The following is a 26,152-nucleotide window of genomic DNA, read 5'->3' on the forward strand; positions in this document are numbered from 1 at the left end:
CCACACACACAAGCGCTCCCCGTCGAAATAAGGGGCCAGCAAAGCCTGCGGACGGGGTCACAGGCTGGACTAGCCCTTCTGGGGCAAGAGCAAGCCGCTCCCTTAAAGGGCCTCTCCCAGACATACTCGGCCTGCACAGCACGAGATCCACAGAACCGACAACAGGTTGCAGACCCGTGCACACAGCATGGACCCCCAGCTGCAGCAGCAGCAGCAGCAGCCAGAAGCCCTAGGCTAAGGGCTGCTGCACGCAGTGACCGAAGAGCCCTGCAGAGGCTGGACAGAGTGTCTCTCAACCCCTCAGCTGATGGCTGCCATGGAGGACCCCGCTATTTCTATGTAGCAGACGCGGATCATCTACACAAGCCCTACTTCGACGTTGAAGCTCGAATTAGGGCGCTATTCCCATCTTCGGATGGGAATAGCGATTTCGACATCTCGCCGCCTAACGTCAATTTCAATGTCGAAATAGCGCACAGCGCATGTAGACGCAATGCATACTATTTCAACATTGTGCCAGCTACTTCAAAGTAGCCGGCTAGCATAAATGCACCCTTCATGTTTTACCTCCAATTCCCACCCCACCACAGTGACTGCAAGGAAAAGTAACAGAAAAACAGGCCATCCAGAGGAAAACAGCTGCATGAGCCTCTGCCACTTGAGCTAAAATCTAGCTAGAGAGGAGACATTCTTTCTGTAAGTGGTCTAAGTGCCACCACCTGAGACAGGGAATCATACTCTGTAGGTGTGTGGATACCACAATGATACTGGGAGAAAGGCAATGTTTTCATGAGAGTGCATATCTTGGGAATATAGGCTGCAAGGGGTCAAACAGGCATTTGAACCAAAACCTTCTGTCCATGCATATTCGTCACACCAGAAAGCCAGTAACAGGAGCAGTATCACCAACCCCAAGCATTCACAAACCAGGAGTAAGGCCCTGAAAATGCAAACTTATGGCATTTAATAACAGCAATAATAATAAAAATAATTTGGGATAACTTTTCTTCACATTCTATTATCTAACTAAGCCAGGGGCATCCAACCCACGGCCCGTGGGCCAGAATCCAGACAGCAGAGTCTTTTTATCTGGTTTGCGTCACCAGCAGTGTCGCCATTCTTCCAGCATGGCTTGCACAGGCCCCAGCTCCAGCCGGCGCAGCTTGTGCAGGTTGTAGCTCCTGCTGGTGCAGTTGGCACAAGCTGCAGCTCTGGCCAGCCAACATGGCTCACACATGCCCCAGCTCTGGCTGGCACGGCTCGCTTGGGCCCTGGCTTGTGACCTGATGAGGATGCGGGTCGGGCCCTGGCTTGGGCAGCTCCTGCTGCTACTGAGGTGGCGACGGCTCTGGTAAGTCACCACATCAGTTTGTGCTGAGGGTGCCTGGCTCTGGAGGAGGGCATTTATTTAGAGTATGGGTGGGGGAAACTGGGGGTGCCTGGCTCTGGGGGATGGGAGTAGGGTTTGGTTTAAACTGGGGAAGTAGGGGTGCCTGGCTCTGGAGATGGGAGGGGGATTTTGCATGTCTGAAAACTGTGGGTACTGGGGGTACTTGTAATTTTTAAAGGGGTACTTTATTTAAAAAGGTTAAGAAACAGTGGAATAGAACTCTATTTAATTGGTTTAACAGCCAGCAGGAGGAATATGTCCATTAAACCCATTAAACTGAGTCCTGTTCTTTCAGCGTGGCAGGGCACTGCCCCCGCCACAATGTTCAGGGGGCATTGGGGCTGCGACGGGTTTAAGCCTGGGGGTGGAGTGGGGGTTGGGCTATTTTTTGTTCAGCCCCTGGAACATGTAAAAAATTGCCATGTGGTCCCCCATGAAAAAAGGTTTCACACTCCTGAACTGAGCCTTTATGGTTACACTTGGTCACATTTTCAGGGTTTTTTGTAGGTTTGGTTTGGTTTGGTTTTTTGGAACCAGACAAGCTAGACACTTCCTTTTCTTTTAAAATGTAAGCAGAAATTTGTCATATAATCACCAGGCTCAGGTATTTCAGAAAACAGCAAATATCATAAGACTTCTCAGAAAACGCTTTATGTTTGCAACCCTGCTGGAGCCCTTCCAGCTGTCTGTGCAAGAAACTATCCATGATTGGTTGATGAGGCAGTAAAACAGTGACCACAGCAGTGCTGAGTCCCCACCAAGCATCCGGCAGGATGTAAGCCACAAAATGCCTGACTTTGAGACTCACAAGAACTATCACTAATGTTATTTGGAGGTCTCACGCATGAACCCGGGGCAATGTGTTGTTCACTGGTTCATCCTCTGTGTTCAAACACCAATGGAATACTACTCAACAACCAAAAGCATGTGCTAGAATATTATACACAAACATGCATGTAGAAAATGGGCCAGTAGCTAGTTTGACGGGGAGGCTGACACTACATAGTACTCAAGATTAGTTAACTAGCAATTTAAGAGAAAATCATTTGCTTGTGATTTAGTGAAATTGGGGAAAGAATATTTGTTAAAGAGCTGTGTGCGCCTCTCTGTCATGTTTGCTGCTTCTGACTAGAGACCACATCTGTGTTCTGAACTAAGGACACGGGCTCTGCTTTTATCCTTGATCTGCAGTCCATGGTTTCAGTGACAAGAAGAAAAGACAAAGAAGAGGAGGTGGAGGAAGAAAGAAAGAGGAAGAAGGAAGGAAGTGAAGAAGAACACAAGCAAGAGAAAGGAGAGAAAGAAGGAAAGGGAGCTCTCTCACTGCTTGGAATGGTAATGAGTGTAAACATTTGCTGATGGCCTATCTTTTATCCCAGTAAGTCCCACAGCTTCAGTCCCTTTCACTGCTGAGGGGCACTGATGAATGCCAAAGCAGGCTGGATGTGCTACTGAAAGCCAGGAAAATGAGGCAATGAGCATGTAAAAGCAGCAGGACACTCAGACTGTTTAAACTTTTCATGCACAGAATTTTGGATTAACACCAACGGAGACTTTTGTGTGCCCAAATGGTTATTTGGCAGCCATATGACATTTTCACCATTTGGGGCAACTCACAAAAAGGAATCAGACATATAACCCAAAGGATGAAAAAATGCTGAAATTCAATATTCAGAAAGCTCCTAGAATTTGGGATGGGTTCTCTATCTTTTTTTTTTTCTTTTGACACATTAAAAAAGAAACTCTGCAGGGCTACGTCCAAATTGGGACGCTACATCGAAATAGCTTATTTCAACATAGCGAAATCAAAATAAGCTATTTCGATGAGTAGCGTCCACACATCCTCCAGGGCTGGTGCCATCGACGTTCAATGCTGAGGTAGGACAGCACAACATCGAAATAGGCACCGCAGGGGAGCGTCTACACACAAAAGCAGCCCCAATTGAAATAAGGGTGCCAGGAAAGGCTGCAGACAGGGTCACAGGGCGGACAGGGCAACAGCAAGCCGCTCCCTTAAAGGGTCCCTCCCAGGCAGACTCGGCCTGCACAGCACGAGGTCTGCAGAGCCCACAAGCACTCGCACCCTGTGCAAGCAGCATGGATCCCCAGCAGCAGCAGGAGCAGACAGAGGCCCACACACCCGCCCCTGGAGCAGTGGCCGCCCTGCTTGGTGCCATGGAGGAGGCAGCTCAGCATCTTCTACGAGAAGAAGACGAGCTGTCCTTGGGGGATGAGGAAACTGCCGCAGACCATGCAGGCCTCCCAGCCTCCCCCGGCTGGACACGCCGCCGGCTATTGAGGTACCCCAAGAGCACAGACTGGTGGGAGCGGCGGGTGCTTGGCGAGTGGGACAATGGCCTCTGGCTCTGGAATTTCCGGATGAGCCGACAGACATTCCTGGAGCTCTGCCAGTGGCTCACCCCTGCCTTACAGCACCAGGACACCCCCATGCAACGTGCCCTCACTGTCAAGAAATGGGTCGGCATTGCTGTCTGGAAGCTGGCCACTCCAGACAGCTACCGATCCGTAGAACAGCAGTTCGGCGTGGGCAAGGCCACCATCGGGGCTGTCGTCATGGAGGTAAGGTGACCCCAGGAGGAGGGGGAGAGACCAGGGGGAGGGGGAGCCCGGGGGGAGGGGGACACCAGGGGGGACCCAGGGGGGCACTGGGGGAGGGGGAGCCCGGGGGAAGAACCAGACACATCCTGCACACACCTCACGGGTGCTCTCATGTCCTTCCCCTGCAGGTGGTCTGCGCAATGAATGCTCTGCTCCTCCACAGGCTCATGCAGCTTGCAGACCCAGATGCGGCCATTGTGGGGTTTGCCAGCATGGGGTTCCCTAATTGCTTCGGGGCACTGGATGGGACCCACAGCCCCATCCGTGCCCCAGAGCACAGCGGGGGATGCTTCCTGAATAGGAAGGGCTACCATTCCCCCAGGCCTTGGTGAACAGCCGGGGCTGCTTCTTGGACTTATATGTTGGCTGGCCTGGCAGCACCCACGATGCCCGGGTGTTGAGGAACTCAGGCCTGTGCTGCTGGCTGGAGGCGGGGACCTACATCCCCCAGCGGGAGATCCCTGTGGGGGACACCACCGTGCCCCTCTGCCTTGTCGCAGATGCGGCATCCCCCCTCCGGCCCTGGCTCAGGCACCCCTACACGGGCCACCTCAGTGCAAGCCAGGAGCAGTTCAACACCCGCTTGAACCATGCATGCCAGTGGTCGAGAGGACTTTCGGCCACCTCAAAGGCCGCTGGATGTGTCTCCTCACCCGCCTGGATGCAGGGCTCCCCAACGTCCCCCAGGTTGTGGGTTCGTGCTGCGCACTCCACAACCTGGTGGAGAGCAAGGGGGAGGCATTTGTGCAGGGCTGGGCTGTGGAGGCTGGCAGGGCCAATGCCCAGCCACCCGCTGCCCCCAGTCACCAGGTCGACCCTGAGGGGACCCAGGTCTGGGAGGCCCTGTGGGCCCATTTTGACCAGGCTGTGGGGTGAACGCTGGCAGGGCCAGCTGGTGAGCCACCCACCGCCCCCCCACACCCCCCACAACACTACCTGCCCCCACACCCACACCACTGAGCACCGAAGAGCACACACCACCACACGTTTGTTTTCTTGTAAGTAAACCAAACCTTCTTGAAAACAAAATATGAACTTTTACATTAATGGGGAACTATGTACATCGGGGGCAGGGGGACAGCTACTAAAGGGGGGTGGGACAAGGCAACTATGTACAATTAATGGGGGCAGAATATGTACAAAGGGGGCCTGGGGGGCCCAGTCCTTGGCCTCCTTCGCCTCTACTGTCCAGAGCCCAGTGTTGGGGGGGCGCGACCCATGTCTTGGGCGGAGGCCCCGTTGAGGCTGGGTGGGGGCCGGAAGAACTGGCAGGTATGGCTGGGCTGGTTCCTGAGGCCCACGGTCCCCCGCTGCGGCAGGCTCCAGGACAAATGGAGGGCGGCTCGGAGGGACGGCAGCCAGAGCGGCAGGGGGTGCCATGTGCTCAGCAATCTGCTCGAATGTCCTCATGAAGGACCCCCAAGCCTCCTGGCGCCAGGCCAGCGCTCGCTCCTGCAAGTGGAGCCGACGCTCCTCTACATGCAGGCGGTGCTCCAAAACCTCCACTTGACGCCGGAGGGTGGCGAGGAGCTGGGGGTCAGCGGACACCCGTGGATGGCTCCAGCACTGTCGGGCTCATCTTGGGGCCGGTCCCTGCTCTGCCGCTGGGCTGGCCTGCTGCGATGGCCCTGGTGGGCTGGCCAGCACAACAGACGCAGCGCCCGTGCTGTCGAGGCCCTCAGATGGTGCGGCTGTGGAACAGAGGGGGAAGAGCGGAGACAGCCGTTAGTCTGGGCCCTGACTCGTGGCCCATGTCCCCCCACCCCTCTGCTGCTGGTTCCCCATCCCCTGTCCCCCAGAGATGCTGATGATGGGTGTGGTATTCCCCCCAGGGGGGACCTTCTGAGGTTCTGCTCCCCCCGTCCCCAGGAATGGGGCCTGGCACTGTCCTGTGGGGCAGGTGCTGACGGGCTCTGAGGGACGTGCTACTGCTGTCCTCGGGGCCGTGGTCTGGCTGGGTGTGTGGAGGGCCCTGGTCATGTCCCTTGTCCCCACCCCTTAACCCCAGGGGTGTGCACGCGGGGTACATACCTGATGGTCCGCTCCCACGGTCGGGGGACACCCCTCGGGTGGACACCCTGGTGGAGCTGCGGGAGGGAAGGTCAATGAGGAGCCCCCCATCACTGGAGCCCTCCTCCTCCTCCTCTGCTGTCCCACGGGTGGGCTCCTCTGAGGGCCCCTGGGGTGCAGGGCTGGCCTTCGGGCCGGACTCCGGCTTCAGGGCCTGCTGGGCCTCGTTGGCTGAGGTGTCAAGGGTGGCCAGGGGGAGGTGGTGAATTGGGGGCCCACGATCTCCCTAAGCTCCCTGTAAAAGGGGGAAGCGGCGGGGGCGGCCCCAGATCAGCTGGCCGTGTCCCAGGCCCAGGCATAACCCTGCCGCAGCTCCTTCACCTTACTCCTGACGTGGTCAGGAGTGCGGGCAGGGTGACCCTGGGCAGCCAGGCCCTCAGCCAGCCGAGCGAACGCATCTGTGTTCCGCCGCTTGCTCCCCGTTACCTGGAGCACCTCCTCCTCGCCCCAGAGCCCCAGCAGGTCCTGGATCTCGGCATCTGACCAGGAGGGGCCCCGCTGCCTCTTCCCCCTCTGGCTGGGTGGCTGGGAGCCCTGGGTCCCCTTGGGGGGGTGCCCCGTGGGTGCGTGGGGGGCTGGCTGGCTGCCACGGGTGCTGGGTGGTGGATCTTGGCGTCTGGAGGGCGTGCAGGCTGTGCACGTGTCTGTGCTGCTGCCTGCATGCTCTCAGCTTCCTGCCACAGGAAATAAGGGGGCGGGGAGCTTTAAGGGGATGCTGCACGCAGTGACCAGAGCTCAGGGGCTGGACAGAGCGTCTGTCAACCCCTCAGCTGATGGCCGTCATGGAGGACCCCGCTATTTTGACACTGCGGGATGTGGATTGTCTACACACGCCCTACTTCGACGTTCAATGTTGAAGTAGGGCGCTATTCCCATCTTCTGATGAGGATAGCGATTTCGACATCTCGCCACCTTACATCGATTTCAACTTCAAAATAGCGCTCAGCACATGTAGATGCGGTGGGTGCTATTTCGACGTTGGCCCAGCTATTTCGAAATAGCCAGCTAGTGTAGACGCGGCTCAGGACCGTGAAACATCTGAGAATGGGAGATTTTGAAAAATAATGTTCTTTCAACACACACACACACACACACACACGTACGTCTGCCTCTTCTTTCGCTCTCCCCTAAATGCATTTTTTTTCTTCTGAGTTAGAGGCAGCTTCTACACGGCTCAGTTCAATAAATGTTACCTGGTGAGTCTATGGGAATGTCAGTGATTTGTCCAACACTCAGATTTCTAAAAGGTATTTGTGTAAGAAGGGAAATGCTGGAGGTCCTAAAGAGAGCTAAGCCATGGGCTGACACATCACCAAAGGCAACCAAATCATGGGCACCACAGTTTTACCAGCTGATGGGGTTTACTGGCTCCTGGCCAGCAGCTCAAGACTAGCCCAGACTGTAACCAGCCTTCTTTTTGATGACCTACTCCTCCTTCCATCAAAATCTATGGCAAAAATCCCTTTGACGCCAGCCTCAGCAGCCTGCACACAGAAGTTTGTCTCACGGAGACCATCACCTCCAGCAAGCAACATTTTCTCTTGCGCTGGTTCACCTCTGACATGTGTCAGCATGAAGCTCTCCAGGTAGGAGACCTGGATTCTAATCCTGACCCTGCCACTGGCCTTGGGAAAGTCACCTTATCTCTCTGGGTTGCTGCTTCCCTCTCTGCCTTTTGGCTGTGTGAGCTCTTTAGACCACAAACTCTTCAGAAGAGCAGCTGTCTCTCACTTTGGAAGGTACACGTGCTGCCGTTGGGAAGTGTGACTGGAACATGTGAAGACATACTCCACTAACAGCAGCAGTGATGCCATGGAAGCAAGGGCTGCTGCACAGGCTAGCCACTCAAGAATGTACCTGAGGTCCCAGGTGAACAGAAATAGTCAAGGCCATGCTGGCTTCACGGCTACAGTTACTCAAGCTAGCTTTGACCGAGCTAGATCAAATCTGCTCTGGGGGGGTCCATGTGCTACAACCACATATCCCAGTTGCAGGATAGACATACTCCTGGGCTGGGTCTACATGGCACTCTGCCCAGCGCTGATGCTGGCAGAGCTATGCAATGTGAGCTTCTTGGGATTGCACATGGATTGCCATTTGCGCACTCCCAAAGCTCATTTCCATAGCCCCACGAGAGTTCGGTGCCAGCAGAAGGGGATGCCGGCACTGCAGAGGCTCTGTGGATGTGCCTCTGCCAGCTAAACCCCTACTCTGTGCCAGCACCCCCTTCTGCCAGCACCAAACTCTCATGTGGTGATGGTAATGAGCTTCGGGAGCATGCAAATAGATGACCATTTGCCATCCGGAGAAGCTCACTTTGCATAGCTCTGCTGGTGGCGGTGCTGGGCAGAGCTCCGTGTAGACATAGCTGTGGCGTTTTTACAGTGCTTAGCACAAGGCAAACCTGGTCTCACTTGGGGGTCTGTTTACTCTGTTGTAAACACACCGAAGAAACACCAGGCCCTGCAGGTCCCTATGGCACAGATTTCTGCTAAAGAGAAAGAACGACTTGGGCAGGCATTGTAGAACTCTGAGAGTATGTCTACACAGCAGCCTTATTTTTCTGAAATAAGCTAGTCCAGAGGAGCTAATCTGAAACAGTTTATTTCGAAATAACACAGCTACACACAAAAAATGCATTTTGAAATAGCACTTAGCTATTTTGCAATACGGCTTCTACACACACAGAGCCTCTTTTGAAATAGAATCATTGGCCACACAATGGCTTATGTCAAAATAAGTGCCATTCCCTGTCTTAACACCTATTTCAAAACAGGCGCTATTCCTCATATAATTAGGTTTACCAACTTCGAAATAAGCCAACCACTATTTTGACATTATTTTGAAATAGCAGTTGCATCGTGTACTTATTTCGAAATAGCTTTGCCATGTAGACCTACCCTGAGTGCTTTGCTTTCTTACCCTTGCACAACACCCTTCTAGCTGGAGCTTCTCCCTCAAGCTGTGTCTACATGGGCGCTCTCTTTCGAAATGCTAAAAATCAAATGTCTGCAATCGAAATCTAGCCTTTTGAAAGCTTGTGACTACACACCAAAAGCAGACTGAAGGTTTGGTTTGCCCTTTGAAAGACCGCTCCGTTCTTTCTAAAGGGAGCATCCATGTGGTTACATGCGCTCTTTCAAGAGAAAGGAGCTGAGATGCTGCGCACAGGGTCGCAGGGCTGCCAAGCCCTTCTGGAACCCACACCCAGCTGCTTTCTTAAAGGACCCCTCCCAGACACCCCTGCCCTGCATGAGCCAAGTCCTGTGGAGCTAGCCTAAGTCAAGCAGAGCCTGGAATGCAGCACAATGGAGGATGAGCACCTGCTCTTAGCTTTTAACACTGAGACTGTGGACACTGTGCTACAGGTACTGTGCGCAGTTCTCGCAGCTGCTCCGCTTCTCCTCGGGAGGCTGAGCAGTCCCCCACAGGGACATGGAGCCCCCTCCCCCACCTGGATCCCACCCCCCAGGTGCTCCAGCACCTCTGGAGCCACCCCGGCATCTCGGACTAGTGCTGGGGCAGTGGGAGGATGCCAGATGGCTGCGGAACTTCCGCATGAGCAGGCGGACCTTCCAGGAGCTCTGCCATTGGCTTGCCCCCATAATGAGGCACCAGAACAAACCCTCGAGAAGCAGGTCACAATCACTACACAAAAACTGGCCACCCTGGACATCTACCGCTATGTGAGGAATCAGTTTGGGGTGGGCACAGCAAGTGTTGGGGCTGTCATCATGGACCCGGGTTACACCCCCACCACAGAGAGTGGGGAGTGGCCACCTGAGCACCGGGACCCTCAGTGGCAGGAGGTGGAGTAGCTGCTGGCTAGGAGGGGTGGGGGAGCAGAGGCTGCAAATGCCTCACCACGCCCTCACAAGAGCGCATATTCTCCCAGCTGTGCAGCTCATCCTCACAATAAATGTAATGGCTCCTCCACTGACTCATCCGCATTGGGGACCTGGATGCAGCCGTCAGGGGATGTCCAGCATTCTGTTTCCTGAACTGCTTCAGTGCTCTGGATGGGATGCACATTCCCATCTGCACCCCAGCACACAGCACCAGCCACTACATTAACCGCAAAGGCTACCGCTTGGTAGTCCTCCAGGCCCTGATGGATCACAAAAGCCTGTTCATGGACGTGTACATGGGCTGGGCAGGCCAAACACACGATGCCCACATGTTCCGAATTCTGGCCTGTGCCAGAGTATGGAGACCAGGACCTACAGCCCCCAGTGGGCGCTCCGGTCAGGGACACCACCATGCCACAGTACATGGTGGTGGATGCCACCTACCCCCTGCAGCTGTGGCTCATGCAGCCCTCTATCAGCCACCTTGGCCCCAGCTAGAAGGCCTTCAACACTGGCCTCAACCAGCCCTGCAACGTTGTGGAGCGGGCCTTCGGGCCCCTGCAGGGGCAGTGACGGTTCCTCTTCTCGCACCTGGAGGTCGGGGTGCGGAACGTCCTGCAGGTGGTTGGCACCTGCTGTGCGCAAGGGGGATGCTTTCATCTAGGGGTGGGCCGCTGCTGCCAGTCTCCAGGCCAACCAGGATGGGGTCCACATCAGGGAGGCCCTCTGAGAGAGCTTCGCTCTTGGGCCTCACTGACCCCCCACAAATAGCCACTCCTCACCATCCTTCCACACATCTACCCCTCACCACACACACCACCACACCCACACGTGCACCCGCAATGAGAACATGGGAGACAGGGATATTTGGGAAATAAAACCTTTATTGTTAAACCTTGAACCAGTGAACCTTACAAACAAAAACTATTTACAATGGTGGGGGCCAACCTATGTATACTGGGGGACAGGGAGGGACCTGAACCACAGAGGGTCACTCAGGTGCACATTTGGAGGCCGAGAGTCCCGTCAGCCCTGGCAGGTAGGGCTGGGGGGGGGGCCTTTGGCAGGGGGCTCAGCAGGGGTGTGGTACTGTGGGCTAGGAGACAGGCCATGTTGGCCATGTGCTTCTGGAGGGTCCCGTGTATGCCCTCCAGATGGGACAGGAGGTGGTCCCAGGCCTCCCTCCACCAGGCCAGGTCAGCATCCTCCAGTTGGAGGCATCACTCTGACACCTTGTCCTGGCAGAGGCTGGCAATGTCCTCCCCTGAAAGCTACTGTGATCTCCAGCTGTGGGCCTGGCGTGGTTTGGCTGGTGGAGGTGCCTGGGCCCTCTCCTCTGCCTATGGGGGGCTCTCCGTGACCACGGAGGGCATGGGACTCTGTCAGCCCTCAAATGGTGCGGCTGAAAGGAGAAAAGGATGGCGTTACAGTCCCTGATCAGGAACCTTAGGGCCGTGCCCCCCAGGGATGACACACAACCCAGAGGCCATCATGGGCATGGCATCCATGGGGAGTTGGGGGCGCGCAGGGGTTCCCTGCCCAAGTGGGACTGTCCACGGCTGTAGTCCAGCCCTGCCTACCTCTCGCCATGCATGCAGCGCATGGAGCTGTCCATGGGGCTGGGTGCTGGCTGACACCAGTGGGCATCATGGTGTGCTGGGGGCCACGGCTGGCTGAGATGTATCTATGCCTGGACCACTCGGCCTGTGTGTGGCCCACTGGCAGCTGTGTTGCCCCTGCCCTGCTAGCTGGGACGCACACCCTGCCGTGGACTTACCAGAGAGTCCCTCAATGAACTCCAGCAACATCCGGCTCCCAGTCGCTTGGCTGGATGACCGGGTCAGCACATTGATCACAAGGTCCCCTTCCTCACTCGACCACTCCAGAGTGGTGTCCGGCCTTGGCTCTGGCTCCTGGGTCCCACCTCCTCCTGGGCTTCTTCATCAGAATGGTCCACAGCCATGTCCAGGATGGTGGGTGGCAGGGAGCTGTCCTGGAGCCCCAGGATGGAGCAGAGCTCCTGGTAGTAGGGGCAGGTGGAGGGGGCTGCCCCTGAGCATCTGGCCTTATCCCTAGCCCAGGTGTGGCCCTGCTGAAGTTCCTGGACTTTATGCCAGACTTGCTCAGGAGTGCGCTCGGGGTGTCCCTGGGTGCTGAGGCCACGACTGAGGAGAGCGAAGGCTGCAGCATTGCGGCACTTCACCCCCATCTCCCTCAACACCTCCTCCTCCTTCCACAGTCCCAGGAGCTCGCTTAATTCTGGCTCCAGCCAGGAGAGAGACGTTTTTTAGTTTTCACCCTGTGGCTTCTGGGAGCCCTGGGACGGCTCTGGAGGAGGGCTCTGGGGCTCCTGCAGCAAGCGGCTGCTAGCCGTTCCTGGGTAGCAATGTTCTGGGGACGGATGTGAGGGCCTGCTCCAAGCAGTTCATGCCTTTGCTGCTAGCATGCTCTCAGCTTCCTGCCACGGGGTTTCTGGATCTGTGTAGCTTTAAGAGTGGCCAGACAATGCAGGGATCATAGAGGCCCACTACTGCGGGCCAGGGCATCTCCATGCTCCAGTTGGCTGGTGCTATGGTGGACTCCTCTTTTGAAAGAGCAGGCCGTGAAGCATCCACATGTACCTTCCTTAAAAAAAGAGAATTACAAAAGGGGGAGCCTTTCCTAATACGGGATCAGGGTTCAGATTTCGAATTCTAAGCCACGTTCTTGTGATTTCGTTTCAAAAGAGAACATTGTGTGTGTAGACACTCCCTGCGCTCTTTCGAAAGGAGCCCTGTATTTCTGAAATTAAGTGCATAAGTAGACACACCATGAGAGAATGGGAGCCATTTTTTTAGGAAACCAACTCCAAGGTTTGGAAGAAGCCCATAATTATGCTTTTTCCTTTACTGTTTCACTGTCACAGCTGCTTGCCTGAAATGAGAAAATCCCTCATTTTTATCTCTCATTAGTTTGAGCAGCAACCGTCTATTCTGCCTTCTATAGTACTAATTATGCTAGCTGCATGTATGCATGACTAATGAGCTACATTAAAGGCTGGGTGCCCTGGAATTTATATAAAGAGAAGGAGCCAGGGCTGTGATGCCAAAATGTTGGATTTCAGCACCTTGGTAAAATAAATTAAAAAAGTTTCTAGTATGCAAGAATCTATTTCCCCTTAGAAATGGGGATGTATATTTCATTCTTTCTAATGGGCAAGAGCACAGAACATGGTGCACGCTCCAATCTAGCAGTATGGCAGATCATCTACTCACTCCACAGGGTCAGTCAGATGGTTCTTTGCCCCATAATGGCAGCCTGTCTGTTTCAGCAATGCGTTCATCAGTCCAGTGGTCCATCAACACCACCCCACTGTCAGCTCCTGGAACTAACTGGTAATCAAGTCATTATGCCCAGAGAGCAGACAGTCTCTTCTGGTAACACAATAGTTAGCAGTGCATCCTGCTGCAGATGGGTTTCCAGCCTCCTACCATGAAGTCCCGTACGCTATAGCTACAGGGACCTGATATATTTTGCTTGCAGATGAAACCCCAGCCTGACAGCAGAGCAAAGACCTGAAAATGAGCTTTGTCTAGCTAAAAAGCAGAATCTTTCACCAACAAAAGTTGGTCCAATAAATAATATTACCTCACCCACCTTGTAGCTCCAGCATAGCAAGGAGACAACTCATCTGATTATTACTGTATCTACTCAGCAAGGTGCAGCTATATATTTTGGCACCTTCTAAAGGAAGAGCTAAAGGAACTTCCTGCCAAGCAGCCTGGGTATAAACAAAACATTGCTATCTTGAATCTGCTCAAAGTGCTAACTCCAAATCAACTCAGTGCAGCCCGAGTGATGCCATATTTACTCTGAAAGATCATGTTGTTTTAATAAACATGGGGACTAGAAACAAAAGGGAAAGAGCAACCACTGTTGAGAGTACAGAATGGCGTCTGGTGTTCTTGATTCTGTTCGTAGATCTGACACTGCCTCCATATGTGACCTTGGCTAAGTCATTTCTGTATCTTGGTCAGCACGCCTCTCCACAGTGGGGATCATAATATTTCCTGAGCTGATCAGGGTGTTCTGAGGATCAGTTCATTGTTTTCTGAAAAGATCCTTAGATAACGCACTGTGTGCTGCCCATTATTAGCATTAATATTCAGATGACATGAAATATGCAAGAATACAAAGAGAATTATATTCCCTCCAGGGTACTGACACCCACAAGTTGAGAAAAAGAAGGAACTGTGTTGATTACTTGCCAGGAGACCAAGGGCTGCACCTAATATGTTTTACTGGCGCGAACTGCAGCCACTGTTATCTCTAATGCAGAAGCCCACAGGGATTTAAGGTAACAGAATCCAATGTTCATCGCAGAATTATCCTAGCAACTTTCTAGAATTTTGGATATTGGGACTTGAAACCTTCCTCAGGCCAGGGCATGGCATTAAAGATGAGAGTGTGTGCAGGTTGTAAATACAACTTGGTGAACTGTATTGATACCATGAGTATTAACTAGTCATGCCAGCTGAAAAGTGGAGTAAGTCGCAATTCAGATGAAATATGCGAAAATTTTGTAAAGAAAGATGGGAAGGTGGAGGAGAGGGGAAAGAAGATGCAAACACAAGTAAAAATATCAGAGAAAACATAATGGAGTTAAAAAGAAAGATGGGTACATTGCAGAATGACTGAATAAAAGATATATACTGATGATTCAATCTCACATTATTTTAAACTGAAGAATAAACTATCAAAAATCTGAGAGAGAAGGATAGATGGGAAGAAAGGGAGAGTGAGAGGCAGGGAAACACAGACCACCACTGAGACAACCAAGCTCACTGAAAACAAATTCCACTCCCCCACCCACAACTCCAAAAGCAAAGGAAACCTGACAATAAGTCACTATTTTACTTTCTGATCAACTGGAAGCTGAACAATCAGCTATTGAGCTTGGATGGTCAGGCAGTATGGCAGCTGTATTTTATTGGCAGTGCTTTCTGCTCATCAATGCAAGTTGGCCTTTAGAGCAGCTGCACACCAGGGTTGTGTCTACACGTGTCAGATCTTCCAGAAGAACAGTGGCTTCTTCCAGAAGATCTGGGGATCATCCACACACGTAAGGCACTCTGCCAGAAGGAATCCGGAAGAACACACCACTTCTTCTGGATCCCCAACGCCAGTTCCATAAAGCAATAGCTCCTTCTTCCAGAAGAAAGCATGTGTGGATGCTTGCGGACCGCTTCTTCCAGAAGAAGCAGTCCACCAGGGCAGTGCCCTACCGAATCCTGGAGACAGTCTATCAAGCCCCTGGGGGCTCTGTGGTGCCTGGTTCCAGCAGCAATTAAAGCTGCAAGGACCTAGACACCCTGGAGCAGGAAGCAGGGGCCATGAGGCTGGCAGCATGTGCAGGGCTGCAGCTCCCAGCCTACTGCCACCCCAGAACTGAGGGCCAGCAGCCAGATGGCCAGCAGCCAGCCCACCCATGCCCCCGAGGGCAGCCCTGGAGAGTCAGATAATGGCAGCCTGGAGGGGGAGTAGCTCCAGAAAAGGAGGGCCCCAGCCTGGATGGAACCAGAGTTGTGACACCTCCTCGCACTCTGGTGTGAGGAAGACGTCCTGAGGGACATGTCAGGGCACCAGCAAAACGCCTCCACCTACACCCACCTGGCCACAACCCTGGCCACCTGTGGCTATCCTCCCCGGACCGCAGACCAGGTCCGGTGCAAGATTAAAGAATTGCGCCAGGGATATGTGTGGGCCAGGGAGAACAGCTGCTGCTCTGGGGCTAGCCCAGCCAGGCGTCTGCACTACACGGAGCTGCAGGACATCCTGGTGGGGGGATGACACCTCACCACCTTGCCACCTCGTGGACACGGCAGCCACAGACACCCCTGCTGCACCAGAGTGGGAGGACAGGGGATCCTCTGAAGAAGCTGGGGAGGAAGGTGAGCCCACCAGCCAGCCCCAGGGACCCTAGGACGACTCCTCCCTTGAGGGACCGAACAGCCGAGTGACATCCAGCCTGGCATCACCGAACCTATATGAGATCATGCCAGGTAAGCGCGTAGCACAGTGCATTCCCCCGTGGGGGCACACATAGACCCCCCTACGATGTCCCCCCAATGCCCCACACCAGAGGGCACCCTGGGGACACAGGCAAGCTGCAGGAATCCCCACCTTCCCTTTCCCCAGTAGCCGCTGCACATGCAGGTCTGTGCAGGGGGGAACCCAGGGTGCACAGCCACACCCAGCCTACCCCTTCCCTGGACACGGAGCCTTCTGTTCCCGGACACAACTGTCTCGCCCAGTGCCCCATTCTCAGGTGAGGCCCTTCACATGTGGCTGCATCCCCAAGGGGAGGGGCTGCCCAGGCCACTATGCCAGGGCCACAGACCTGTGCTACAAGGGCATCCCAGGTCTGGCCCAGGGAGAGGTGCCCAGTGGGGGGCAGGGGACTCCACATGGGGCTTTCCTGGGGCCCTAATCCCACCTTCCCCCAACTGTCTTACAGCAGCTCCATCCCGGGGATGGAGAAAGCACCAGAGGAGCCTGAGGCCAGCTGGCAGGGTCCAGGCCGGAGGAACAGGAAGTCATCCAGGCGGGCCACGACCCTTGCAAGCTGCTGCAGCCCAGCAGGCATGGAGGGTCCATCACCAGAGCCTGGCAGAACAGGCAGTGGTGTACGTGGCCACCCTCTGCCATCAAAATGATGTGGTGGAGAGGCACCGGGACACATGTGGGGAGGTGGTGGGGATGCTCCGCCAGGTGTGCAGGGCCCTTGTGGCACTTCCCCATCCCCCTTTCTGCCCCCACCCCTCTCCCACTGCCTCCTGCCCCCCTCCTCACATCACCCCTGCTTTCTGCTCCTCCTGCCACCCTGTGTCCCCTCCTCCCACTGCCTCCACTGCCCCCTCCTCCCACTACCCCCACTGTCCTCCCAGATGCCCACCTGCCCCCTCTCTGCTGCCCCTGAGACCCAAGCCATCCCTGTCCCTGAGGCCCTAGCTGCCCTCCTTCCCCAGGGGCTTCCCAAGGTGGCTCTGCAAGACCTGGGGGCCTGGCTTCTGGCCATGGCAGGCCGTGTGGTAGGCCCCCTGCCCCAGGAACCTTCCCCCCATCCCTCCCTGCTGAGGACATACGACAGACTGCCCACCACCACTTCCCAAAGCTCCCCACCCCATCTGGCTTCCAATGAGGACTGCACACCTGGGGCAGGACAGTCAGCCATGGGTGCTGGGGCTCACAGCCCTCCACCCCATCCCTCAAGTAGGGGACTTTCCCCTCCCGTCCCCTTCCCACCCAGGTTGTTATGCTCCTGCTGCCCAGACGCCCCACCCTTGTAAATAGTTGACCCCACTCCCTTGTTTTATAGCAAACCTAGTTTTATTGTTGACACAGTACACTCTATGGTTCATTACTTACATATATACAGTTTTTGTTGGCACCCCTGTGTCCCTGTTCATGGGGCGGGGACCTGTGTTGGGAGCCGAACTCAGAGGTCCCCATGGGTGAAGGCCCCTCGGAGAGTCTCCCAGATGTGGACCCCATCCCAGTAGAGCTGCCAGCTGGGGCTTAGGGGTGACTGTTCATACTCCTGAGATGGCAGGACCAGCTCGCCCTGGTGCTGTGTCCCTTCACGTGCCTCGGTCAGGTTGTGGACAGCGCAGCAGGTGGTCGCGAGCTGTGGGACATTCTCTACCCCCACATCGAGGCATGTGAGGAGACATCTGAACCTCACCTTTAGGCACCTGAAGGCCCACTTCATGGTGTTCTGGGTGCATTCCAGCTGGGAGTTGAAGAGCTCCTGGGATGGGGTCAGGTGCCCCTTGTAGGGGCGCAGCAGCCATGGCTGCAGCGAGTACAGCAGGTCAGCTATCAGGCACAGTGGGATGGTGACATCACCGATGATGAGTTCCTGTTTGGTGATGTATGTGCCCACCTCCCTCCAGTGGCACAGGGAGGAGTTCCTAAATATGCGGGCATCGTGTGTCCGGCTGGGCCAGCTGACGTAGACACTGGTGAATTGGCACCGAGCATCCACCACTGCCCGAAGCACGAATGAGTGGTACCCCTTGTGGTTGATGTATTGGCCGGAGCAGCAGGCCAGGGCCCTAATGGTGATAAGGGTGCTGTTCACTGCCCTGAAACACTGGGGGAACTCGAGCCCTGCGAAGCCTGCCACGGCTGCATCGAGGTCCCCAAAGCGCATGAGTCGCAGCAGGAGCATGTATTTGATAGTCCTCATGACCTGCAGGGGACAGAGAGTGTGCATGCTCCTGGGTGTGCCTGGGGTACCCAGGGCTGGTTCCCGGCTCTCCTCACCCTCCCTCCCTCCATACTTCCCCCCTTATTGCTCCCCCAGCAGAGTGCCCCTCCAGGAGCGGGTTTGTGTATGGGAAGGGTATCGGGGTTCCCTGTGATGAGCCCCCTGGCTCCTGTGTTTGGGCCCCTGCGGGTCCCTGGAATGCCCATTTCCCAACACCCTCCTCCCTGCTCCCCAAGCTGGGCTGGGGCCCAGTGTGTGGTTTACCTCCAGTACGACAGCCCTGATGGTGGACTTGCCCACCCCAAATTGCTGCCCAACAGAGTGGTAGCTATCCGGGGTGGCCAACTTCCAGATGGCAATGGCTAGGCGCTTCTCCATCAGGCGGGGGGAGGGGCAGAGGCTGGCTGCATCCCTGTGTCCTGGTGGCGAAGCAGGTGGTCCAGCCAGGCATAGATCTCACAGAATGTGCCCTTTGCCATGCGCAGGTTCCACTGCCACTGTTTGTCATCCCACTGTACCGTGACCACCCAATCCCACCAGTTGCTGCTGGCGGCGTGGGTCCAGGCATGGGGGATGGGCTGTCGGGTGCCCTCAGTGCTCATGCTGTGTCCATGCAGCAGGCCAAGAAGGGTGGCGGCCAGGAGGCTCCCCAGCACACTTGTCAGGGCGAGCCTGTGCTGCTGCAGGACGTAGGGGTCCACAGCCGGCACGTGGGCTGTTGTAGGAGCAGCAACGGCGAGCTATGCAGGGAGCAGCACAACAGGTCTCAGCAGCTAGTGCAGGGAGGGGCTGTTGGGGGGCCCTTTAACAGCCTGCGTGGCCAGTGCCCCAGAAGTGCTCTCCAGACTTGCCACCCCATCTAAGGTGTCTCCCGCCCTGTTCTGCCGGAAAAGCATCCAAGGATGTGTTGACATGATCTTCCAGAAGACCAGGCAGCTCTTTCAGACGCTGCTTGGTGTGTAGATGCGCTCTTCCGGAAGATGGTCTTCTTGAAGATAGCTTGCAAAAGCTCCTCCGCCAGAAGATCTGACACATGTAGACACAGCCGATTATTTCCCATCTATCAGCCTACTTTGGAAAGACCTTGAACAGCACATGTATGGAAGATACATGTTGGAATGTGTGATTGTGCCTGCTTGAGGAGATTCAGTTGCCTCTGCTGGGAATTCCATGATAGAATTTATTTCTTTATCTCTCCCAGCCTGTGATAAGTATTCTCATGACCTCATTTCTGTAACAGACACACAAACTATGGTATCTGGAATATCATGCTATAATTTGAGTGCTAACAACTTGCCAATCAAACTCAAGAACATGTCCAGTTTTTCATTCTGTGATATAATATGGTCATAATATTTTGACATACCTGCCCAGGACCAAAGCATTATCATCAGATATGCTGGGTACTCAACTAACTTCCACAGGAAAAGGTCCATCAGAAAATGTAGGGGGTTCTGGTTCATCTTGTTCTCTTGCTAAAAGACTGCAGAGTTTGAGATCCCTCCATCTTCAAACAGTGAATATTGAAAGCATAGGGAGACTACAATAAATTCTCAGTGTTGGCAGCTATGCAATACCAAGCAAAGAAAGAAAGCTGAGGTGGATCGATTTCTGTAGAGGAAGAAATATGGGCGCACTTGAAACAGGCTTTCCAAGCTCTACAATTTGCGTTTGAATTAATGAAATTCCACTCTCAGACAATGACAGATTGAACACAGCTTGAAGACCATTTTAAGGTCTTTCCACAGCTACTGATTAATAATGAAGAAAATTTATAAAATGGGAACGAAAGCCCAGGTCACCAATTTCCCAAGCTTGAGGTTAATAAGTAGCTACACTGATTTAGCTTAGCAGAGGTTTTGTTAGAGCTCACACAGGTTCCAAGAAAAAATATTACACGCAGACACACACTTCCTAATGGGGCAGCTAAAGGGAAGTCTTCAACATTTATTTTTCTCTCTCTTTATATGTGCTTTTCCTTCTTGCAACACAAAGAACAATCTTACAGAAAAACAAACCTCTTGTGAATTGGCCATAAGACTATACATAGGTACCAATGGAAAGACACATGGTTCCATCCAAGGACCAATGTTGTTCAATGTATTAAGGAGCTGGAAAAGGGGATAAGCTGTGAGGTAGCAACACGTGCAGATAATACAAAATTATAGTCAGGTGAGATTGGAGATAATTATAAAAAAATCTGGAAACTAATTTCGTTGGTTCCATCCCTTATATTGGTTAGGTCTCCACTAAAAAGTTTAAAATGGAAGAAATAACGAGAACTTCCAATACAGCTTACTCGATTCTAAATTAACTCAACTGAAAGAAAACACATGGGTGTCATTCTGGACTGCTCAATGAAGAGCTCGGCTCAATGCATAGAAATGGTCATACAAGAAGATGCATAGTGAATAGGTGGTGAATAATAAATACATCTCAAAACCAATTTAGTAATAATATAAGACAGAGGTTCTCAAACTGTGGTCCGTGGCTCACTAGTGATGCATGAGCTCCATTCAGGTGGCCCATGCATAGTTCCCTCCAACTAACTATAGTCCCCTTTAAGGTGCACACCTGGGTTGTTGCACACAAGAGAATGATGGGCCACGCTCTAATTAGTGGAGGCACTCAGATGCTGCCAGGTGTTTTGTAGGATAAAGATCTTATTTGAACGCTACCCTACTACTTCACACACATTTAATTGGCTGATGTGTATGCATGGTTTTCATCACACATAATTCAGCTAATCTACCTATATTGGATTTACTGGTCATCATTGTCACAGGGAAAGTACTGACCAAAAACATTCATTTCTATTCAGGATTTTTATATAGTGCTTCTAACTTTACAATTGTTAACTATTGTGCACAATAGTACTACTAGAAGGCAGTGCTTTTTTGTCCAAAAAAAATAAGAAGAGCCGATTGAAGGCTCCCCACCCTTCCTCCGCCAATCCCGCAGCTGGGGCTGCCAAGGTGCCGGTACTTAGTACCGGCAAGTACTGGCCCCAAAAAGACATTCGCTAAAGTTACAAACAACATTTAGAAAGATCATTAAGTGATCTGGCTAGACCCTCAGCAATTTACAAGTGATTCATGAAAAAAATGGTTGGAAACTAGTGATATAGAAGAATTCAAGAAAGTGTAACAAGAAGCATTGAAAGTATGGAAGCTTTTATGAAGAGAGACTGAAAACTAGTTGTACCTATTTAGCATACAGAGCAGAAAAATAAGAGAGAGTATGATAGCAGTATATAAAAATAATAGATGGTTAAAGAATATAGGTCAAGAGTTTCTATTTACATTCTCTCATGCCATCAGAACAGAGGGAAATTCAGTGTAATTGAAAGGCAACAAATTCAAGGAAGAAAAAAGGAAATACTTTTTCACAAAACCCACCATTAGTCTGTATAACTTAGTGCAACACAACATCATGGAAGCCAATAGCTTGGCAGGACTCAGGAAAAGAGTGGATGCTTACATGGATAATGAGAGCATCAGAGTTTTAAGAAAAAAAAAACAATTTAAATGAAATTGTGAATGAGCTAAAAGTCCTCAATCTTCACGGTGTAAGTCTACCTCTACCTACCAGGGCTCAGAAGGCAGCTATCCCACAACTGCTTCCTGCAAGTACTTACACCTTCCTCTGAAGCATGCACTGTCCAGGATAATGGACTAGATGGACCGTCTGATCCAGTAGGGCCATATCTCTGTTCCTGTAGAATGTGTTTTGGTACTCTTGACTTGTCTTGAAATTGAGCCCAACTAACTCTCTGTCTTTAAACAGGGTAATATTCCACTTTGTATTTCCAGCATGTAGTTGCTTGCTTGCTTTGTTTCATCCCTTTCAGCCTCACGCTGCTGGAGAGGTAATCAGAGCTTACCTTCCTGCTGGTAAAGAACAGAGAGGCTGCTCTTGAAGCATAATGGCTAGAGGTGAAAAAAATTAATCTGATGGAGAATCTCAGTTACTGAACAGCTGCTATACTTGCTGCTGTATGTGACCACTGGTGGGAATAACAGCCAACCTATGACACTGCAGTTCACCAGCAGTTTGTAAGAATTTTAGCACGTGGTTACAGAGTGTTACATATACTACTCTGCACCAAAACAACACATTTCTCTTCTAACAAATTAAACAAGGTCCCAGTTTAACTGAGTCCATTCTAGGTGGGCACCAAAATCTATCTTATAATTCCTTCTTCCTCCAGAAGCATGTAGTCACTTTCTGAAACAAAAATATGTTCTTCCCCCATTCAGCATTTCAGCAGCATAGGTGTTTTGGGTCAGTTAAAGAAAGTACACCTATATTTTTATGCCATCCTGAAATATGTTCTAATTTCTCACCCTATCCCCAAACTTACACGACTTCTCTAAATTCATGTAGCTCCACTGCTTGTTAAGAGTGATTCATTATCCTGATTCAGGCAAGCCAGTTCCCATTTAATGAGGGCTCCTAAAAGATTCCCTGCAAAGCTTGCTTAAAAAACATTAAACTTTGAAGGCTGCTTCGCCACCCTCTGGCTACATCTCTCTCCCCTAAAGTGTTATGCAAGCTCCTTTCTGCTTGTCTCACTCTGCCCCACGTCTGTCAATCATTAATAGAAAATGCTGACTCAGCAAAGCTGAAGGACGGCGCAATAGACAAGTGAGGACAGGGATGGCAGAGTCCTTCTGAGAGCGTAAGACGAAGCTTTATCCAATAACTTACCAAATGCCAAGTGATTCCATAAACACACACATACATACCACCCTCCCCAAAGAAAAAAACTAGGAGCCTGGTTTTTCCCCAGTTCAGCGACTTCCATGCTACTTTACATATCAAAATGAAAATGGTTCTTCCTGCTAGAACAGTAGAACTCAGCTAGTCCCTGAAAATCCAGTGGGTTCTTTGAACATCGTTCATCATCAACACAGATTCTAGAATCAAAACTCATCCAGCAATTCTGTAAATGATGCACAAGGCAGATTAGCTCCAGTACTACAGTACAGTACTATAGCTACTGACTATAAAGGGCTCTCGTGCACTCTCTCTTTCTCTCTCAAACACACAAAACCTTAAGAAGGTGTGTATCATTTGAGACATAAGGAGCAGGTCATTAACAAATGCACTCTTGCTCATTAGTGATCCAGTGACAACATTTGGGGGGTTGCTAACTGAAGTGCCATCTGTCACTTTTCATCATATGGGCTATGTCTACACTAGCCCAAATCTTTGAAATGGCTATGCAAATGGCCACTTCGAAGATTACAAATGAGTCGCTGAAATGCATATTCAGCTCCTTATTAGCATGCCACCGGCCACAGCTCTTCAAAATTGCCGTGTTTCACTGCCACGCGGCTCGTCCACACAGGGGTTCTTTTCGAAAGGACCCCAGGAACTTCAAAATCCCCTTATTCCTACCAACAGATAGGAATAAGCGGATTTTGAACCTGGCAGGGTCCTTTCAAAAAGGACCCCTGTGTGGACAAGCCACGCGGCAGCATAACGCGGCAATTTCAAAGAGCCACAGATGCCAGCATGCTAATGAGGCAAAGAATATGCATTTCAGCACCTCATTAGTAATCTTCGAAATGGCCATTTGCATAGCCATTTCGAAGATTTGGGCTATTATAGACATGGCCATGCAGCATTTTTTATATTTATTCAGCGAAAGAAAGCAATATAAAACCCTGGACTCTGCTTAACCTCAGCTGGTTTTCAGGTAAAAATATCATCTGTTCTAGCAAACAAATGGCCTTATGTTGTGCCCCACATGGTGCACATGAGGCATGTTGTCAGAGGCACAGTGGGACTTTATGTAGTCTAAGCGCCCACTATAAATTATCCTGTAGCTGCTGCTGCGGCAGAAGAGCTCATTAAAAAGCCCAAGTGATTAGAAAGAAAACAAGTTTGCCTGATATTGACGAAGAGAGTCTGACACACATGGAAACAGGATAAATTGGTGAGACTTATGGCTGCCCACATACTGGGAATAGCATTGTTAATTGCAGCAGGTGGCAACAGACAACCCCTTCTTCCTCCCACCCCTAGCCTAGCAAACACTTCTCTTATGCCTGTGACCACATGATCCAAAGTGCACAGAACATTCATTTACTTTGCAACAGGGAAAATAACGTCTTCTCCCCATGACTTGTGAGAACAGTGCTCCCAATCCAAGGGAAAGTCAGTAAGGACATAAGAAAAAGTTATTTGGATAGTTAGAAACATTTTCTCTTCTTCCTGATGGTTTATTTCCATCAAAAGGAGATGTGTGAAGAGCTTCTGTACCCTGAAGCCATGACAGTATCAATACCCATCGCTAAAACAAACTGGCGGTGGTACATTTGCAATGGGTTTCAGTGTGGGATTCCAAATACTTATAGCACCTGCCATCTATCAAGATCCCAGGACTCGGACACATTTACTCCTGGCTGGAAGATCAGATGCCAGAGCAACGTGTAAGAGAGTACAATCCTTTCTTTACTACTGACTTCCCATTAAGGCATCTGAAATTTCTGCAGCAATTGGATTTATGTGGAATAGTGTACAACTGGCAGCAGCAAATGGGCTGTACCTTGAGGTTTGGGTTTGGTAAGCTTCCCACAGGGTTTTGAGATGGTGACAGTTTTCTGGCAGTCAGCATTGTGAAGAGCTCTCTTCAGGTTTCCAGTTCGAGTCTTCTGGGCAGTATTCAGGTCACATTCTCCCCAAGCCTGGAACTGGTATTTACACTCTGCTGCAAAGAGTGAAGGAACACAAAGAATTGTTAAAAAAAAAAAGAATCATGGAGCATTAATAAAATATAAGTCTAATCAGGTGGGCACATACTGCCAGGGATTTCAGGCAGGTGGATCACACATCCAGAGATATAGGAAGGAGGGAGCAAAACTTCAAGGGACAATTTTGGAGGTAATTTTTCCCACCAGTATGATCTAATTTAAAAGCATAAGTATCTTGCTCTTGCTGTGTACTGGCTTAATATTACAAAAAAATTACTTTTTAATACAAAAATTACAAAGCAAGAGACAATTTAGTGGAAAACGTCTTCCAGATTCAAAAGACCTGATTCTCTACTGCTTTGTGGAATCACTTACAAATGACGTATGAAAAGCAGCACACCAGAATAGTAATACTCTGCAATCACTTTGCACAGGCATATATGACTATGCAAGGTGTGAGGCCAGGGAGAATCAGACCATTAATATCTAATTTTTCTCATCAAGAAATGAAAATATATTAAACAGAACATATTTGCTTCCATTCATTATGCTGCTATTTACACATCACTCACTGTATAAGGTTTTCCAAATAATAAGCAGTCCTGTGGCAGCTTAGAGCCATGTTTCTTAAACTTTTTGACACCACAGAACACCAAACAGTAAGGCTCTGTCTACACTACCCCCAGAACTTCGAAAGGGGCATGATAATGAACCTAATCCAAAGATACTAATGAGGTGCTGCCATGAATATGAAATGCCTCATTAGCATAATGGTAGCTGTGGCACTTTGAAAGTGCTGCTTTCGATCGCGCATGGCTCGTCTACACAAGGTCCTTTTCGAAAGTACCCCACGTACTTTGAAATCCCCTTATTCCTATAACCAAATAGGAACAAGGGAATTTCAAAGCAGGCAGGGTTCTTTCGCAAAAGGACCTTGTGTAGATGAGCCACGCGCAATCGAAACTGGCACTTTTGAAGTTCTGGAGCTAGTGTAGACGTAGCCTAATTCTTTTTTATGCAAAATGCCTATGAACATTTTTTTCAAAAAAATTTGTTGTCATACCAAAAGTACCCAAACTGTAACATATACAGAAAACACAAAATGAAGTAATTTAATCAGGTATCATAGCAATGAAGAAAGAGAAGTTACTCACCGTAGTAACAATGGTTCTTCAAGATGTGTCCCCGTGGGTGCTCCATGATAGGTGTCGGGCTCGCCCCGGCGCCGCAGGTCGGATCTTTCCAGCAGTTTCGCCCAGACCGCGCATGCGCC

At 51.4% G+C, this 26,152-nt stretch overlaps 1 protein-coding gene across 2 annotated transcripts in view; it reads right to left on the minus strand.

Annotated features, from left to right (window-relative positions):
• Positions 1 to 26,152, minus strand: part of PTN (pleiotrophin) — a 145,155-nt gene that overhangs the window by 17,717 nt on the left and 101,286 nt on the right. For both annotated transcript variants that reach the window (XM_075006901.1, XM_075006910.1), the window contains one exon: positions 24,735 to 24,896. In XM_075006901.1, coding sequence (XP_074863002.1) covers positions 24,735 to 24,896 — 162 coding nt within the window. The remainder of the gene's footprint in view (positions 1 to 24,734; positions 24,897 to 26,152) is intronic.

The sequence above is a fragment of the Carettochelys insculpta genome, chromosome 1 (genome assembly GCF_033958435.1).
Source record: "Carettochelys insculpta isolate YL-2023 chromosome 1, ASM3395843v1, whole genome shotgun sequence".
Classification (NCBI taxonomy): domain Eukaryota; kingdom Metazoa; phylum Chordata; order Testudines; family Carettochelyidae; genus Carettochelys; species Carettochelys insculpta.